The sequence below is a fragment of the Manacus candei genome, unplaced genomic scaffold (genome assembly GCF_025592945.1).
Source record: "Manacus candei isolate 608988 ecotype Guabito, Panama unplaced genomic scaffold, ASM2559294v1 h1tg000123l, whole genome shotgun sequence".
Taxonomy (NCBI): Eukaryota; Metazoa; Chordata; class Aves; order Passeriformes; family Pipridae; genus Manacus; species Manacus candei.
The window spans coordinates 407,405-426,410 of NW_026138171.1; the positions used below are offsets into that span (position 1 = coordinate 407,405).

Consider the following 19,006-nt stretch of genomic DNA (forward strand, 5'->3'; position numbering starts at 1 on the left):
GAAAATTGTGTCCCTGCACACAATTCCCTGGGAAAGGAAAGAGAGATTTCCTAATTTCTCCTCCTGGGAATTCCCCGTGGTTTAAGGTTGTTTTTCATCCACTCCAGGGCCTGGAAGGTTTCCAAAGCCTCATGGTCTCATCCCCACCACAGTCCAGACCCTTCTCCCTCCTAATTCCACAAATCCCGAACACCATCCAGACCCTTCTCCCTCCTAATTCCACAAATCCCCACACATGAGTTGTCCCTGCACACAATTCCCTGGGAAGGGAAAAGCAGGACTGGCCAGAAAACCTCAGGAGGGATTTCCCAGTTTTTCATCACAGAGATTCCCTGTGGTTTAAGGTTGTTTTGCATCCACTCCAGGGCCTGGAGGGTTTCCAAAACCTCATGGTCTCATCCCCACCACAGTCCAGACCCTTCTCCCTCCTAATTCCACAGATCCCAAACACTATCCAGACCCTTCTCCCTCCTAATTCCACAAATCCCCACACATGAGTTGTCCCTGCACACAATTCCCTGGGAAGGGAAAAGCAGGACTGGTCAGGAAACCTCAGGAGGGATTTCCCAGTTTTTCATCACAGAGATTCCCTGGGGTTTAAGGTTGTTTTGCATCCACTCCAGGGCCTGGAGGGTTTCCAAAGCCTCATGGTCTCATCCCCACCACGGTCCAGACCCTTCTCCCTCCTAATTCCACAAATCCCTTTAACCAAAAATTGTGTCCCTGCACACAATTCCCCGGGAAAGGAAAGAGACATTTCCCAATTTCTCCTCCTGGGAATTCCCTGTGGTTTAAGGTTGTTTTTCATCCACTCCAGGGCCTGGAGGGTTTCCAAAGCCTCATGGTCTTGTCCCCACCACAGTCCAGACCCTTCTCCCTTCCAAATCCTCAAATCCCCAACACCATCCAGACCCTTCTGCCTCCTAATTCCACAAATCCACACACACAATTCCTTGGGAAGGGAAAAGCAGGACTGGCCAGAAAACCTCAGGAGGGATTTCCCAGTTTTTCATCACAGAGATTCCCTGGGGTTTGAGGTTGTTTTGCATCCACTCCAGGGCCTGGAGGGTTTCCAAAGCCTCGTGGCCTCGTCCCCACCACAGTCCAGACCCTTCTCCCTCCTAATTCCACAAATCCCCACCACAGTCCAGACCCTTCTCCCTCCCAAATCCACAAATCCCCAACACCATCCAAACCCTTCTCCCTCCCAAATCCTCAAATCCCCACCACCATCCAGACCCTTCTCCCTCCTAATTCCACAAATCCCTTTAACCAAAAATTGTGTCTCTGCACACAATTCCCCAGGAAAGGAAAGAGACATTTCCCAATTCCCTCCTGGGAATTCCCTGGGGTTTAAGATTGTTTTTCATCCACTCCAGGGCCTGGAGGGTTTCCAAACCCTCATGGTCTCATCCCCACCACGGTCCAGACCCTTCTCCCTCCTAATTCCACAAATCCCCAACACCATCCAAACCCTTCTCCCTCCCAAATCCACAAATCCCCATACACAAAAATCGTGGGAGGTTTATCAGTTAAGCCCGACCTTGGACTCGGCTTTATGGGAGGCTGAGGCTGCCAAAGCCCGTGAATTCCCATCCCAGCTCCAGTTAAACTTCCAGGCAGGCCCAGCCCTGGCAGCCAGGAGGGCCAGCTGTGTCCTGCTGATCGAGGAATCACCGGAAAATCATCGGAAAAACCGGATTTAGCCCAAAAGCCGAAGCGTGACGAAGCTCCCCGGGGAGGTTCAAACTCACCAGGAGGTCAAAGCACGGAGAAAAAGCAGATTAAAAACTGAGTTTGGTTAATCTGAGACTAAAACCAGCCCCGAATTTGCCGTGTGGAGGCTGGGGATGGAAAAGGGGGAGGGCGGGGAAGGGGGAGGAGAAAATAAGGGAGGATTTCCCAAGGGTCAGAGCAGAGCCCTAGACTCGACCACCAGCTTAGGACTAAAGGTTTGAGCAGCACTTAAACTCACCAGCACTTAATCCACAGCCTAATTTAGACCATTGAACAAAACCCCATCAAATTTACCATCAGCACAACAGGAACTGACTCCTAGGCCTGGCTTAACTACAGCACTTAAACTCACCAGTACTTAATCCACAGCCTAATTTAGGCCATTGAGCAAAATCCCACAGAATTTACCATCAGCACAACAGGAACTCACTCCTAGGCCTGGCTTAGGCCCATGGCTCACCCTGGCCTTAGGCCCATGGGTCTAATGGACTAAAGATTTGAGCAGCACTTAAATTTACCAACATTTAAACCACAGCCTAATTTAGACCATTGAACAAAACCCCATCAAATTTACCATCAGCACAACAGGAACTCACTCCTAGGCCTGGTTTGACTACAGTACTTAAACTCATCAGCACTTAATCCACAGCCTAATTTAGATCATTGAGCAAAACCCCACAGAATTTACCATCAGCACAACAGGAACTCAATCCTAGGCCTGGCTTAACCACGGGTCTAATGGACTAAAGGTTTGAACTGCACTTAAACTCACCCACACTTAATCCACAGCCTAATTTAGACCATTGAGCAAAACCCCACAGAATTTACCATCAGCAGAACAGGAACTCACTCCTAGGCCTGGTTTAACCAGGGGAAAATAAACACAAAAAGGGAAGAACAAACTTGGTTATTCCAAGGAAAATAAACACAAAAAGGGAAGCACAAACTTGGTTATTCCAGGGGAAAATAAACACAAAAAGTGAAGCACAAACTTGGTTATTCCAGGAGAAAATAAACACAAAAAATGAAGCCCAAATTTGGCTATTCCAGGAGAAAATAAACATAAAAAAAATGAAGCCCAAATTTGGCTATTCCAGGGAAAAATAAAGACAAAAAAATGAAGCCCAAATTTGGTTATTCCAGGGGAAAATAAACACAAAAAAATGAAGCACAAACTTTGCTATTCCAGGGAAAAATAAACACAAAAAGGGAAGCACAAATTTGGCTATTCCAGGGAAAAATAAACACAAAAAATGAAGCACAAACTTGGTTATTCCAAGGAAAATAAACACAAAAAATGAAGCACAAACTTGGTTATTCCGGAGAAAATAAACACAAAAAGGGAAGCACAAATTTGGTTATTCCAGGGAAAAATAAACACAAAAAGGGAAGCCCAAACTTGGCTATTCCGGAGAAAATAAACACAAAAAGGGAAGCACAAATTTGGTTATTCCAGGGAAAAATAAACACAAAAAATGAAGCACAAACTTGGTTATTCCAAGGAAAATAAACACAAAAAGTGAAGCACAAACTTGGTTATTCCAAGGAAAATAAACACAAAAAATGAAGCACAAACTTGGTTATTCCAGGAGAAAATAAACACAAAAAATGAAGCACAAATTTGGCTATTCCAGGGGAAAATAAACACAAAAAATGAAGCACAAACTTGGTTATTCCAGGGAAAATAAACACAAAAAATGAAGCACAAACTTGGTTATTCCAGGGGAAAATAAACACAAAAAATGAAGCACAAACTTGGCTATTCCAGGGGAAATAAACACAAAAAGGGAAGCACAAACTTTGCTATTCCAGGGGAAAATAAACACAAGGTCCTTTTTGTGAGGGTTGATTTTCCCTCCTAAAATAATGTCCAGATTCTTTTTAGAGGGTGGATTTTTCCCTCCTAAATTAATGTCCAGATCCTTTTTGGGAGGGTTAATTTTCCCTCCTAAAATAATATCCAGGTACTATTTAGAGGGTTGATTTTCCCTCCTAAAACACTCTCCAGGTCTTTTTTGTGAACATTGATTTTCCCTCCTAAAATTCTCTCCAGATCCTTTCTGAGAGTGGTAATTCTACCTCCCAAAATATTGTCCAGGTCCTTTCTGAGGATGTTGATTTTCCCTCCTAAAATAATATCAAGGTCCTTCTTGACAGGGTTGATTTTCCCTCCTAAAATAATGTCCAGATTCTTTCTAGAGGGTGGATTTTTCCCTCCTAAAATACTGCCCAGATCCTTTTTAGAGGGTTGATTTTCCCTCCTAAAATAATATCCAGGTCCTTTTTGAGAACATTGATTTTCCCTCCTAAAATTCTTTCCAGGTCCTTTCTGAGAGTGGTAATTTTGCCTCCTGAAACATTGTCCAGATCCTTTATGAGGGTGTTGATTTTCCCTCCTAAAACACTCTCCAGGTCCTTTATGATGGGTTGATTTATGGATTTAATATCTAATCCCAAGGGTTTAGGGGAGATTTTTTTTTTCAACCAGTTGCTCCTTTGCATCCACAAAAAAAAAAAAAAAGAAAAATAAAAAAGGTGCCACTTGTGCTACTCTTTAAATAAAGTTTCCAGCTGGATCAGCCAGAATTTTTCAGGTTGGTTTTGGGTTTTTGGGGTGTTTTTTTTTATTCACACCAGGGATTCCCCGCCTGCTCCCAGACCTGCTTCCTCTTGGAGCTGGGAAGAGTGTCCAGCTCCGGCTAGGCAGCATTCCCAGAGGATAATTAGGTAATTAGGGTTGATGATGATGAGTCTCCCAGCTCAGCATCTGCTCTTCTCCTCAGGACAAAACCCCCGAGGTCGGGAGGGACCTCCCCACACAATCCAAGGAATCCTCTGAGCCAAAAAGGCAAAAAAAGGTCTTTATTCACATACAAAAAAAAGGCGGTTGCATAGAAGGACAGGCGCGTTCCTAACCCAAAAAAAAAAGTGCTTTTACACTCAAAAGCCAGAGCCAGAGTTTTGCCATTCCAGCCAAAGCAGCTCGTAGCATTTTTTTCCCCCCCCGGAGCAAGGAGGAGACCGGGATCATCCTGCCTAGGCGGGACACTAAGCCAGGCCTTAACTCAGCGCTAAAACAGCAGCGTGGCAAAGCTCAGGACACCCAGGACTACGCGAAGCAGGGGAAGGTTTGACATGCCAAGGGATGGTCCCGGTGCCTCCAGGCCCTGGGCACGGAAGGTCTCTGAGGTTTGGCTCCGCCGCGTCCCCTCAGTACTCGTCCTCCTCGGCCTCCTCCTCCTCCTCCTCCTCCCCGTCGGCAGAGTCCCTGCCCACCTCCTCATAATCCTTCTCCAGCGCCGCCAGGTCCTCCCTGGCCTCGGAGAACTCGCCCTCCTCCATGCCCTCGCCCACGTACCAGTGCACGAAGGCCCTCTTGGCGTACATGAGGTCGAACTTGTGGTCGAGGCGGGCCCAGGCCTCGGCGATGGCCGTGGTGTTGCTCAGCATGCACACGGCCCTTTGCACCTTGGCCAGGTCGCCGCCGGGCACCACGGTGGGCGGCTGGTAGTTGATGCCCACCTTGAAGCCCGTGGGGCACCAGTCGACGAACTGGATGGAGCGGCGCGTCTTGATGGCGGCGATGGCGGCGTTGACATCCTTGGGCACCACGTCGCCGCGGTAGAGGAGGCAGCAGGCCATGTACTTGCCGCGCCGCGGGTCGCACTTCACCATCTGGTTGGAGAACTCGAAGCAGGCGTTGGTGATCTCCGGCACGGAGAGCTGCTCGTGGTAGGCCTTCTCCGCCGACACGATGGGCGCGTAGGTGGTCAGCGGGAAGTGGATGCGCGGGTAGGGCACCAGGTTGGTCTGGAACTCGATGAGGTCGACGTTGAGGGCGCCGTTGAAGCGCAGCGAGGCCGTGACCGAGGAGACGATCTGGCCTATCAGCCTGTTGAGGTTGGTGTAGGTGGGGCGCTCGATGTCCAGGTTGCGGTGGCAGATGTCGTAGATGGCCTCGTTGTCCACCATGAAGGAGCAGTCCGAGTGCTCCAGCGTGGTGTGCGTGGTGAGGATGGAGTTGTAGGGCTCCACCACGGCCGTGGACACCTGCGGGGCCGGGTACACCGAGAACTCCAGCTTGGATTTCTTGCTGTACTCCACGGAGAGCCGCTCCATGAGCAGGGAGGTGAAGCCGGAGCCGGTGCCTCCCCCGAAGCTGTGGAAGACCAGGAAGCCTTGGAGGCCGCTGCACTGGTCAGCCTGCGGCAGAACGAGGCCTGTTTATCTCTTAGTTATCCCAGCCCTTAATCCCAAAGAAAATTCCAAAGAAAACCAGGGATGAATCCCGCTCGGAGCCCTTTCCCGAGGGGATTCACTCCGCGTATCCCCAGGCCGAGCACCTCCATTAAAGCTTTGCTGAGCCCCCAAAACAAATCCCAGCAGCAGCAGCCCTTGGAAATCACACAAATATGGTGTTTTTTTTTTGGTTCTGGGGTTTTTTATTTTTTTTATTTTAAGACTTTTCCCCCAAACCCAAAGTTCAACCGCGTCGTCCACTAACGAGTTATTTATGTAGAGGTGTTATTTTAAACGTGTCAACTTAAAATTCATCAGGACCTGCAGTGATAGGATAAAGAATAAGGGGTACAAATTGAAAAAAGGGGGGATTTAGGTCGGATAATGGGAATTCTTGGTGCTGAGGTCCCTGGAAGAGGCTGCCTCATCCTTGGAAGCATCCAAGGCCAGGTTGGAGCAACCCGGGATAGCAGACCCGCTACAGGGAGAGTTGGGATATTAAACTCCCCTTAATATCCCGTGATTCCTTAATATTCCTTAATATTCCACTGCTCTAGCCCCCCTGATATCCCAGGATTCCACGGCAATCCCAACATCCCTCTCACCATCTTGCGGATCCTGCTGAGCACGGTGTCGATGATCTCCTTGCCGATGGTGTAGTGGCCGCGGGCGTAGTTGTTGGCGGCATCTTCCTTGCCGCTGATGAGCTGCTCCGGGTGGAAGAGCCCGTGGTAGGGGCCGGTCCTGATCTCATCTGGAAAAGGGGGAGAGGAGCAGAGCACAGTTACGGGGCCAGGACGTCGCCGGGACAGAGCGAAACGCATGGGGATTGAGTCCATCAGCAGTAAATTGGCAGGTGAGCCCAAGCTGGGGGAGTGTTGATGTGCTGGAAGGCAGGAGGGCTCTGCAGAGGGCCCTGGCCAGGCTGGATCCATGGGCTGGTTCCAAGGGGCTGAGGTTCCCCAAGGCCAAGGGCCGGGTCCTGCCCTTGGGCCACAAGAAGCCCCTGCAGCTGCAGGCTGGGCCAGAGGGGCTGGAGAGCAGCCAGGCAGGAAGGGAGCTGGGAGTTGGGCTGGGCAGGGAGCTGAAGAGGAGCCCGAGGGTGGCCAGGGGGGCAAGAGGGCCAAGGGCTGCTGGGCTGGCTGAGGAAGAGTGTGGCAGCAGGAGCAGGGCAGGGCTTGTGCCCCTGGGCTGGGCGCTGGGGAGGCCACCCCTGGAGTGCTGTGTCCAGCTCTGGGCCCTGAGCTCAGGAAGGCCCTGGAGGGGCTGGAGCAGGGGCAGAGAAGAGCAGCCAGGCTGGGGAAGGGACTGGAGCCCAAGTGCTGGGAGGAGAGGCTGAGGGAGCTGGGGGGGCTCAGCCTGGAGAGGAGGAGGCTCAGGGGAGACCTCCTCACTCTCTGCAACTCCCTGCCAGGAGGGGGGAGCCGGGGGGGGTTGGGCTCTTTTCCCAGGCAACCATCAGCAAGACAAGAGGGCTGGGTCTTCAGCTGTGCCAGGGGAGGTTTAGGTTGGATATCAGGAAGAATTTCTTTGCAGAGAGGGTGCTCAGCCATTGGAATGGGCTGCCCAGGGAAGTGGGGGATTCTCCATCCCTGGAGGTGTTTAAGGACAGACTGGATGTGGCATCAGTGCCATGGGCTGGGAACCACGGCGGGGTTGGATCAAGGGTTGGGCTGGAGGATCTCGGAGGTCCCTTCCAACCCAGCTGATTCTGGGATTCTATGAATGGCCACCAAAAACGGGCAGTTCCAACCGGGAATGACGGAAGGGGCAGGAATGACTGATTTGTCAAAGGTCCTGCTGCCTCTCCTCCATCTCCCACCTCAAGATCCCAAATTAGCCTGGCTTAAGGAGTTAGGACCCTGCCTGTGCTCCCAGTTTTTGTGGGATTGGTCAACACAAGAAGCTGGTTTTCCGGCTCGTTCCCAAAGCATCTGGAAGAGTCTGGAAGCTCCTCAACACGAGGCAAAGGGCTTCCAGTGTTGATCCAGCTTCCAAGACAGGCATCAGGAGCAGTTTTCCCTCAGGTCCAGGCAGTCGCTGAGGTTGGAGGCAGCTCCAGAGGGTTTTTGGATCCGCTCAGTCCCAACACTGGATACACTTCATATCCTACAGATTCAATCCCTGCACTCCCAATTGAATCAAGATTAAAAATTAAGCTGAACCCAAACAGAAGTCTGCACTCCTTTCCTTGGATGATGATCCAGTGACTCCCACATCCCACAGGGGGAGAGAGGAGGAGAATCCCAGGAGGCAGAAGCAGGGAGAGGGATGCAGGAGCCTGGGTTGGGAATGATTTCCACCAATTCCTTGAGCAAAAAAAAAAGGAATTCGCTCTCCAGGGAGGTGCCACGACTGAGTCAAACACCCAGGGATCACCAAGGAAACCGGGAATGGAAGGGGAATTGGAAGTCTTGCAGGAGCAAGAATCCCACGAGGAATTAGGTTGGGAAAAGACCTCCAAGATGGAGTCTGACCTTTGACCGAACGGGACACCCCGTTCCCAAAAAACCACGGAGTGGTGGCACCAAAGGTGCTCCAGGGGGGGAATTAAAACCAGGTGCCACACCTGGATGGTGCAATTCCATCCAGGAGCACTGAGGCTGATAAATCCAGGATAAATCCAGGATAAGTCACTTCCCACCCTCAAAAGGAGGGATCAACCAAAGCTGGGCACGGTGACAGCATTTGTCACCCCCAGATCCACTTGGAAAGGCGAATTCCAACGGCTGGGAATGTTTTATCGGAGCGGAGGAGCGGGATCTGCCAGGAAACACGTGTGGCAACACTTCATATCCTACAGACTCGATCACTGCACTCCTAAATGAATCAAGATTAAAAATTAAGCTGAGCCCAAACAGAAGTCTGCACTCCTTTCCTTGGATGATGATCCAGTGACTCCCACATCCCACAGGGGGAGAGAGGAGGAGAATCCCAGGAGGCAGAAGCAGGGAGAGGGATGCAGGAGCCTGGGTTGGGAATGATTTCCACCAATTCCTTGAGCAAAAAAAAAAGGAATTCGCTCTCCAGGGAGGTGCCACGACTGAGTCAAACACCCAGGGATCACCAAGGAAACCGGGAATGGAAGGGGAATTGGAAGTCTTGCAGGAGCAAGAATCCCACGAGGAATTAGGTTGGGAAAAGACCTCCAAGTCTGAGTCCGACCTTTGACCGAACGGGACACCCCGTTCCCAAAAAACTACGGAGTGGTGGCACCAAAGGTGCTCCAGGGGGGGCATTAGAACCAGGTGCCACACCTGGATGGTGCAATTCCATCCAGGAGCACCGAGGCTGATAAATCCAGGATAAAACCAGGATAAGTCACTTCCCACCCTCAAAAGGAGGGATCAACCAAAGCCGGGCGCGGTGACAGCATTTGTCACCCCCAGATCCACTTGGAAAGGTGAATTCCAAAGGCTGGGAATGTTTTATCGGAGCGGAGGAGCGGGATCTGCCGGGAAACACGGGCGGCAACCCGATTCCCAAGGAAGAAGGGCGGGGACTCCCCAAAAAAACCCTCTTACCGATGACCGTGGGCTCCAGGTCGATGAACACGGCCCTGGGCACGTGTTTCCCGGAGGCCGTCTCGCAGAAGAAGGTCTCGAAGGAAGAATCGGCCTGCTCCGAGCCGGGATCCGGGGATTTGCCCGGCTTGGGTGCCGGGATGGTGCCGTCGGCCCGGATGCCGTGCTCCAGGCAGTACAGCTCCCAGCAGGCATTGCCCATCTGCACCCCGGCCTGCCCGATGTGGATGGAGATGCACTCCCTCTGGAACGGGAGACTGGATCGTGAGGGAGAGGGTTTGGACATCCTGCGGCTCGGGAGCAGGAATTCCAGCCCTGGTTGGAGTGGTTTGTTATGGCGGATAAGGAGGAAAACAGGTGGAAAGCAGGCGGAAAACAGGTGGAAAGCAGGCGGAAAACAGGTGGAAAGCAGGCGGAAAACAGGTGGAAAGCAGGCGGCTTCCACCCGCTGCGGGGAGCTGGAGATGGGATCAAACCAGGGCAGCTGGACACGGCATCCATAGGAAGGGGACACACATCCCGAGGAAGGGGACACAGAATCCATAGGAAGGGGACACACATCCTGAGGAAAGGGACAGGGTATTCCTAGGAAGGGGACACAGAATCCATAGGAAGGGGACACAGAATCCATAGGAAGGGGACACAGAATCCCAAAGAAGGGGACACACATCCCTAGGAAGGGGACACAGAATCCATAGGAAGGTGACACACATCCATAGGAAGGGGACACACATCCCTAGGAAGGGGACACAGAATCCCAAAGAAGGGGACACAGAATCCCAAAGAAGGGGACACACGTTCCTAGGAAGGGGACACACATCCATAGGAAGGGGACGCGGCATCCATAGGAAGGGAACATGGCATTCCTAGGAAGGGGACACAGAATCCATAGGAAGGGGTCACAGAATCCCAAAGAAGGGGACACACATCCCTAGGAAAGGGACACAGAATCCATAGGAAGGGGACACACATCCCTAGGAATGGGACACAGAGTCCATAGGAAGGGGACACACATCCCTGGGAAGAGGACACACATCCCTAGGAAGGGGACACATCATCCATAGGAAGGGGACACCACTCCTAGGAAGGGGACACAGAATCCATAGGAAGGGGTCACAGAATCCCAAAGAAGGGGACACACATCCATAGGAAGGGGACACAGAATCCATAGGAAGGGGACACAGAATCCATAGAAGGGGACACAGCGTCCATAGGAAGGGGACACACATCCGTAGGAAGGGGACACAGCATTCCTAGGAAGGGGACACGGCATTCCTAGGAAGGGGAGAGCATTCCTAGGAAGGGGACACACATCCATAGGAAGGAGACACACATCCATAGGAAGGGGACACTCATCCCTAGGAAGGGGACAGCATTCCTAGGAAGGGGACACGGTATTCCTAGGAAGGGGACACAATCCGTAGGAAGGTGACACAGAATCCCAAAGAAGGGGACACACATCCCTAGGAAGGGGACACGGCATCCATAGGAAGGGGACATGGCATTCCTAGGAAGGGGACACAGAATCCCTAGGAAGGGGACACACATCCCTAGGAAGGGGACACAGAATCCATAGGAAGGGGACACACATCCATAGGAAGGGGACACAGAATCCCAAAGAAGGGGACACAGAATCCCAAAGAAGGGGACACAGAATCCCAAAGAAGGGGACACACATCCCAAGGAAAGGGACACACATCCCTAGGAAGGACACACACATCCCTAGGAAGGGGACACACATTCCCAGGAAGGGGACACACATCCAGAGGAAGGGGACACACATTCCCAGGAAGGGGACACAGCATTCCTAGGAAGGGGACACAGCATCCCTAACTCCTTGGGTCTGACCCAATCCCTAGGAAGGAGGAAGGAAGGAGGTGGGAAGGCGGGAAGCAGCCGAGCGGCGCCGGCTCCTCGCTCGGCCGGAGCTTCCCTGGAGATCCCGGAGAAAGGGGACACCAGGGACAACAGCTCCAGGCTCCTGACCCGAAAAACAGGGAGAAGCCAAGCTTGGGAAAGCCACATGGAGCTTGGGATCCCGGCAGGAAAGGCCGGAGGAAAGCAGCAGTGCCTGGGGCCACGACAAGGCCCCGGGAGCGGCTCCGAGTCCGGGTTTATCCGGGTTTATCCGGGTTTATCCGGGTTTATCCGGGTTTATCCGGGTTTATCCAGGTCACTCCAGGAGCTTCTGACTCCAGGGAATCCTGAAGGCACCGGAGACTCACCCAGGGGACTTTTTGATGGCTGAGCATTCCCGGGATAATTGGCACCTGCTGCTGGGATCAAAGGGATGGCGGGGCCTCCCATCCCATCCCATCCCATCCTGGCTGGGAGAATCCCAACTCCCGCCGCCCCGGGAAGCCGGGAATCACGTGATTTTTTTTCTGACTTTTTATGAATTTTTTTTGGCAGATTTTACTCATTTTTGATGAATTTTTTTGGGCGCGTTCTGCCGATTTTTTAATGATGTTTTTGCAGATTTTTGCTGATTTTTTATGAATTTTTTTGCAGATTTTCCTCACTTTTTATTACTTTTTTTGGCAGATTTTCCTGGTTTTTTATTATTTCTTTTTGAGATTTTCCTCATTTTTTATGAATTTTTTTGCGGATTTTCCTCATTTTCTATGATTTTATTTTGCAGATTTTCATTTTTTATGATTTTTATTTTGTAGATTTTACTCATTTTTTATGATTTTTTTTTTTGCAGATTTTCCTCATTTTTTATTACTTTTTTTGCAGAGTTTCCTCATTTTTTATGAAATTTTTTTGTAGATTTTCCTCATTTTTTATTACTTTTTTTGCAGATTTTCCTCATTTTTTTATTACTTCTTTTGGCAGATTTTCCTCATTTTTTATGATTTTTTTGGCAGATTTTCCTCATTTTTTATATTTTTTTTTTGCAGATTTTCCTCATTTTTTATGAATTTTTTTGCAGATTTTCCTCATTTTTGATGAATTTTTTTTGCAGATTTTCCTCATTTTTCATTACTTTTTTTGCAGAGTTTCCTCATTTTTCATTACTTTTCTTGCAGATTTTCCTCATTTTTGATGAATTTTTTTTGGCAGATTTTGCTGATTTTTTTTTATGATGTTTTTGCAGGTCATACAGATTTTTCCGTATATTTTTACTGATTTTCCTAATATTCCATGAGTTTTTGGGGCAGATTATACTGAGTTTTGACTAATTTTTTTTGAAAATTTTGGACAAATTTTTTGCAAATTTTTGCTGATTTTTTAATGATCTTTTCACAGATTTTTGCTGATTTTTTAACGATATTTTTGCGGATTTTGCTGATTTTTGATGATTTTTTTTTTTTGCTGATTTTCCTCATTTTTGATGAATTTTTTGGGGGCAGATTTTGCTGATTTTTTAATGATGTTTTTGCAGATGACGCAGATTTTTCCACATATTTTTAGATTTTTAATATTTGATGAGTTTTTGGGCAGATTACACTGAATTCTGACTAAACTTTTTTTGAAAATCTTTGACGAATTTTTTTGCAGATTTTTGCTGAATTTTTATGACCTTTTCATGGATTTTGCTGATTTTTGAAGAATTTTTTTCCGCATATTTTCCTCACTTTTTATTACTTTTTTTGGCAGATTTTCCTGATTTTTGATGAATTTTTTTTTTGGCAGATTTTCCTCACTTTTTACTACTTTTTTTTTCAGATTTTCCTGGTTTTTGATGAATTTTTTTGGCCGATTTTTCCATATATTTTTTTATGACTTTTTGTAGATCACACAGATTTTTCCACATATTTTTAGATTTTTAATATTTGACGAGTTTTTGGGCAGATTATACTGAATTCTGACTAAATTATTTTGGAAAATTTTTAACGAATTTTTTTGCAAATTTTTGCTGATTTTTTAATGATCTTTTCGCAGATTTTGCTGATTTTTGACGAATTTTTTTCGGCAGATTTTCCTCACTTTTTATTACTTTTTTTGGCAGATTTTCCTGATTTTTGATGAATTTTTTTTTGGCAGATTTTCCTCACTTTTTATTACTTTTTTTGGTAGATTTTCCTGGTTTTTTACTACTTTTTTTTTCAGATTTTCCTGGTTTTTGATGAATTTTTTTGGCCGATTTTTCCATATATGTTTTTATGACTTTTTGTAGATCACACAGATTTTTCCACATATTTTTAGATTTTTAATATTTGACGAGTTTTTGGGCAGATTATACTGAATTCTGACTAAATTATTTTGGAAAATTTTTAACGAATTTTTTTGCAAATTTTTGCTGATTTTTTAATGATCTTTTCGCAGATTTTGCTGATTTTTGCTGAATTTTTTTTGGCACATTTTCCTCACTTTTTATTACTTTTTTTTTTCAGATTTCCCTATTTTTTGATGAATTTTTTTTGCTGATTTTCTGGTTTTTGACGAATTTTTTTTGGGCAGATTTTGCTGATTTTTTAATGATGTTTTTGCAGATCACGCAGATTTTTCCACATATTTTTGGATTTTCGATATTTGACGAGTTTTTGGGCAGATTACACTGAATTCTGACTAAACTTTTTTGGAAACATTTTGACGAATTTTTTTGCAGGTTTTTGCTGATTTTTTAACGATCTTTTCGCGGATTTTGCTGATTTTTGATTAATTTTTTTTCCAGTAGATTTTCCTCACTTTTTATTACTTTTTTTGGTAGATTTTCCTGATTTTTGATGAATTTTTTTTGGGCAGATTTTCCTCACTTTTTATTACTTTTTTTTTCAGATTTTCCTGGGTTTTGACGAATTTTTTTTGGCAGATTTTCCTGTTTTTTGATGAATTTTTTGGGGCAGATTTTGCTGATTTTTTTATGACATTTTTGCAGATTACACAGATTTTTACACATATTTTTAGATTTTTGATATTTGACGAGTTTTTGGGCAGATTACACTGAGTTCTCACTAAATTTTTTTGGAAAATTTTTGACAAATTTTTTTGCAGATTTTTGCTGAATTTTTATGACCTTTTCACAGATTTTCCTGATTTTTGATGAATTTTTTTTTTGGCAGATTTTCCTCACTTTTTACTACTTTTTTTTTTCAGATTTTCCTGGTTTTTGATGAATTTTTTTTGCCGATTTTCCTCATTTTTGATGAATTTTTTTGGGGCAGATTTTGCTGATTTTTTTATGACTTTTTGCAGATTATGCAGATTTTTCCACATATTATTGGATTTTTGATATTTGATGAGTTTTTGGGCAGATTATACTGAGTTCTGAGTAATCATTTTTTGGAAAATTTTTAACGAATTTTTTTGCAAATTTTTGCTGATTTTTTAATGATCTTTTCACAGATTTTTGCTGATTTTTGAAGAATTTTTTTCCGCATATTTTCCTCACTTTTTATTACTTTTTTGGTAGATTTTCCTGATTTTTGATGATTTTTTTGGCAGATTTTCCTCACTTTTTATTACTTTTTTTAGCAGATTTTCCTGTTTCTTGACGAATTTTTTTTGCAGATTTTCCTGTTTTTTAATGACATTTTTGCAGATTACACACATTTTCCCACATATTTTTAGATTTTTGACATTTGACGACTTTTTGGGCAGATTAAACCGAGCTCTGACTAAATTTTTTCAAAGCTTTCCGCTGAGTTTTTTAATGATCTTTTCGCAGATTTTCCCGATTTTTACAACATTTTCACGTATTTTCGCTGACTTTCGATGACTTTTGCACATTCCACTCATTTTCCATTGCTTATTTTCGCACATTTTACTGATCTCTGATCAAACCACGCCCCGCAGCTGGTTAAACCCCGCCTAAACTTAGTCCAGGCCGGTTTTGGGGTGGGGGCTGATCCCGATCCCGCCTCTCTCCCACTGATATTCCCTATTTTCCAGCTGATATTCCCCTTTTCCCAGCTGATATTCCCACTATGTGGGAAATGCCGCCCCCCCCTCCCAGCGGGATGGTTGCAATAGTTCCCAGCCCCCGGTTTTTTGGGATCAGCTGTTCCCATCTCCCCCCTCCCAGATCCCACATTCCCAGATTCCCACATTCCCAGCACCTGCTGGCCCCCGGGGGAACGCGCCGGTATTTCCAGAACCCGGGAACGGGAACAAAGGAAAGGAAAAAAAAAACAGAAAAAAAAGAAAATTAAAACCATAAGGAACCCAAAAAAAATAAAAAAATCAAGACCTGCTCTAAAGGAACAAAATTGCAGCTTTTTGGGGCAATTTTTTCAGGGTTTTTTTTTCCCCTCCCACTTTAAATATCCCAGAAAGTTTTGGGGTTGTTGGTTCGGGGTTTTTTTTGTGAGATCCCAGCTCTCCAGACAAACTTGCCTCTGGTTGTTGTTGTCCAGCTGATTTTTCCCATTGGGAAAAAAAAAAAACAAAACCAAAAAAATGTAAATATTTAACTGTTTTATAGCCGAGACAGCCCAGATTAAAGGGAAAAAAGTTCAAAAAGCTCCGTGGCTTTGAAGTTTTCTCTCCCCCCCTCCCAGTTTTTCCAACATGCAAAGGGACACCGGGAGGTTTTTTTTTTTTTCCAACCAGTCACTCCTTTGCATCCACAAAAAAAAAAAGTAATAAAAAAAAAAAAAAGTGCCACTCGTGCTACTCTTTAAATTAAAGTTTCCAGCTGGATCAGCCAGAATTTTTTCAGGGGTTACAGGTTGGTTTTGAGGTGTTTTTTTTTTTAATAATCCACTTGAATTTCCACAGCTGCGAAAATTCCATTAAAAAAAAAAAAAAACACCGGGAAAAAGGGGAGGGAAGGGGGGGGGGGAATTTATGGATTTAATATCTAATCCCAAGGGATTTTTAAGAGCAGACAAAGGCAACATGGCAGCTCCTTCTTAAGGAGAAAAAAAAAGGAAAAAGAAACTTAAAAGTTGGGGTTTTAGTTCTCGGTTTAAAACATTTGAGGTGTTAAATTTGGGGGTGGGGGGGAAGAAGTAGAGAAGTTTAAATTTAGAGTTGAGCTCAGGATGGAGATAGTGATGTTTCAGCCCAAAAAATGAGGAAATTAAACTCAATTTGTCACAAAGAGACGGAAACTTTGCAACTCGGAGGCCGCCCCGAGCCACATCCCTCGACTTTTCCCCTTATAAGGAGCAAACCCCCAATCAATGAAGGCAGAAGTTAATGAGCAATTAGAGCGAAAAAAACCCGCTGGGAATGAACAAACCCCGGCAGGAAGGAAGGAGAGAAAGAGAGAGAGGAAAAAAAAAAAAAAAAAAAAAGAGGAAAAACTTGGAAAAAAAAAAAGTCTTATATTTTTTTTAAGTCGAGCTCGATCCCAACACGCTCTTACCATGGTGAGGCTTGGGGAGATCCAAGGAAAACAGCTGCTGGTCCTGCCTCTCTCTCTCTCTCTCTCTCTCCCCCCGCGATTTTATAGCCCGGGAAAGGGCTTTGACTCCACCTGGATGGCAAAGGAGTTTCGCGGGGCTTAAAGGAGCAGAGCTCCTTTTCCTTCCCGTCCCCGGGAAAAGGGGATAAAATCGCCCCCGGGGTTAAACCCGGGAGAGTTTGGGTTTGTTTTTGTCTTAAAGAGGGTCGGCTCGAGGGGGAAAAAAAATGTAGAGGTCGAAATGTGGAAGTTTGGGGTCGGCTGAAAAAGCAGGGAAGTTTTTGTGCCCCCCAAATAATTCGCTTTATCCCGGGAAAACGGCCTCGCCCTCATCGTTATCCAGAGCATTTGTCTGGTTTTAGGCACAATCCCACAATTTTGGGGCTTTGTTCTGGGATTCCATGGGAATCTCCTGGGTGTTGCATTCAGGTTTAGGCCCTTTTCCTTATTTTCTGAGCTTTGGGATTCGTTTTTTTTGTCCTCCTGCCAAAGGATCGAGAGCCGGTTTTGGCCCCGTCCTGCGAGACTTCCTTGGATTCTTGAGGATTCTTGGATTCTTGGATTCTTCAGGATTCTTGAGGATTCTTGGATTCTTCAGGATTCTTGAGGATTCTTGGATTCTTGAATATTCTTGGAATCTTGAGGAGTCTTGGATTCTTGAGGATTCTTGGATTCTTGGATTCTTCAGGATTCTTGAGGATTCTTGGATTCTTGAGGATTCTTGAGGATTCTTGGATTCTTGAGGATTCCTCGGATCTGATCTGTCCCTAAATCCCGGTGGACAAGAGGCTTTAGTGGGAATTTATTCCACTAAATTCCCTAATTTACCTCTTGATTTTCCCACTAAAAATTCCCCCAAAACCGCCTTTGGTTCATCCAGGTCGGAAGGTCCGTCACAAACGACGTCAAAACGAGCAAAGGAAAGAAGTTTTTCCCTGTTTTTAGATTTTGGGAGATCCCAAAGACCGGGAGACGTTGGATTTTGGAATGTGGGATGTGGGAGGGCAGGGTGAGCGTGGAGTTGGATGATCCTCAAGAAGGGAGAGTTTTAAATTCTCCCCTAAATTCAACCTTTAAATTCTCCCTTAAAGGGAGGCCTTGAAATTCTGGGGAGATGCTGGAGCAGGGACACAAAAAATGTGGGAATTTTCGTCTCCTTGGATGGGCCCAAAACTCCCCGAGTGACCTGTTCTGAAGGTGACCTCGGGGTGGTTTAGGAGGGAAAAGCAACCCTCCCAAAAAGGACCTGGAGAGGGTTTTAGGAGGGAAAATCAACCCCCTTAAAAGGGACCTGGACAGTGTTTTAGGAGGCAAAACCCCCCCCCAAGCTCCCCAAACACGTGCCCCAAACCTGTTGGTCTGGCCAGATCTTCTCCTCTTCCCAAGAGGAATCTGCTCCTCAGAGGGAAAGGAGAAAACGAGGAACTCGTTTATTTACTAAATAAATTTATTTACTAAATAATTTATTTATAATAATATATAAATATTTTATTTGAATATATTTAAATATATATAAATATATTTAAATATATTATATAATACATAAATATATATAATATATTATATATTGTATATAATATATTATATATTATATATTATAATTATAATTTATAGTATATAATATATAAGATACAATATATAATATAATATATAATATATGATATATATTTATATATATTTATATATATATTTATATATATTATATATAATATATTATATATTATATTATATATTGTATCTTATATATTATATATTATAATATATAAGTATATATGTAAAATATATACTATATATAATATATATTATATATATTATATATATTATATATATTATATTTTATATATTATATTATCTATATTATATTGTATTATATTGTATATTATACAATATATAATATACAATAATATATTATTATATATTATATATTATGTATTATATATTATATATTATATATTATAAATATAATTATAATAATTTATTTATTTACTAATAAGTTATTTCTTCACTAAATAAATTTATTTACTTAAAGAAACAAATATTATTATTAAATAATTATTAAATTAAAATAATTACCATTAATAATTATTAAATATTATAACTTATAAATTTATTTACTAAATAAATTTATAAACTCCTGGTCAACCCCGAGTTAAAACTGTCGGGTGTGAATTCCACCTTTTCCAGGGGGGAAAAATGGGAAGGAAAGCAG

The 19,006-nt window shown here is 44.8% G+C and overlaps 1 protein-coding gene across 1 annotated transcript; it reads right to left on the reverse strand.

Annotated features, from left to right (window-relative positions):
* Positions 1-4,584: 4,584 nt before the first annotated feature.
* Positions 4,585-16,766, reverse strand: LOC127462235 (tubulin alpha-3 chain). Its single transcript, XM_051770684.1, has 4 exons — positions 16,759-16,766; positions 9,501-9,744; positions 6,582-6,730; positions 4,585-5,940 (listed from the first exon to the last, which is right to left on the reverse strand). Exons 1-4 carry the CDS (start codon positions 16,759-16,761, stop codon positions 4,948-4,950), a joined length of 1,389 nt encoding a protein of 462 aa, XP_051626644.1. The 5' UTR covers positions 16,762-16,766; the 3' UTR covers positions 4,585-4,947.
* Positions 16,767-19,006: the final 2,240 nt, after the last annotated feature.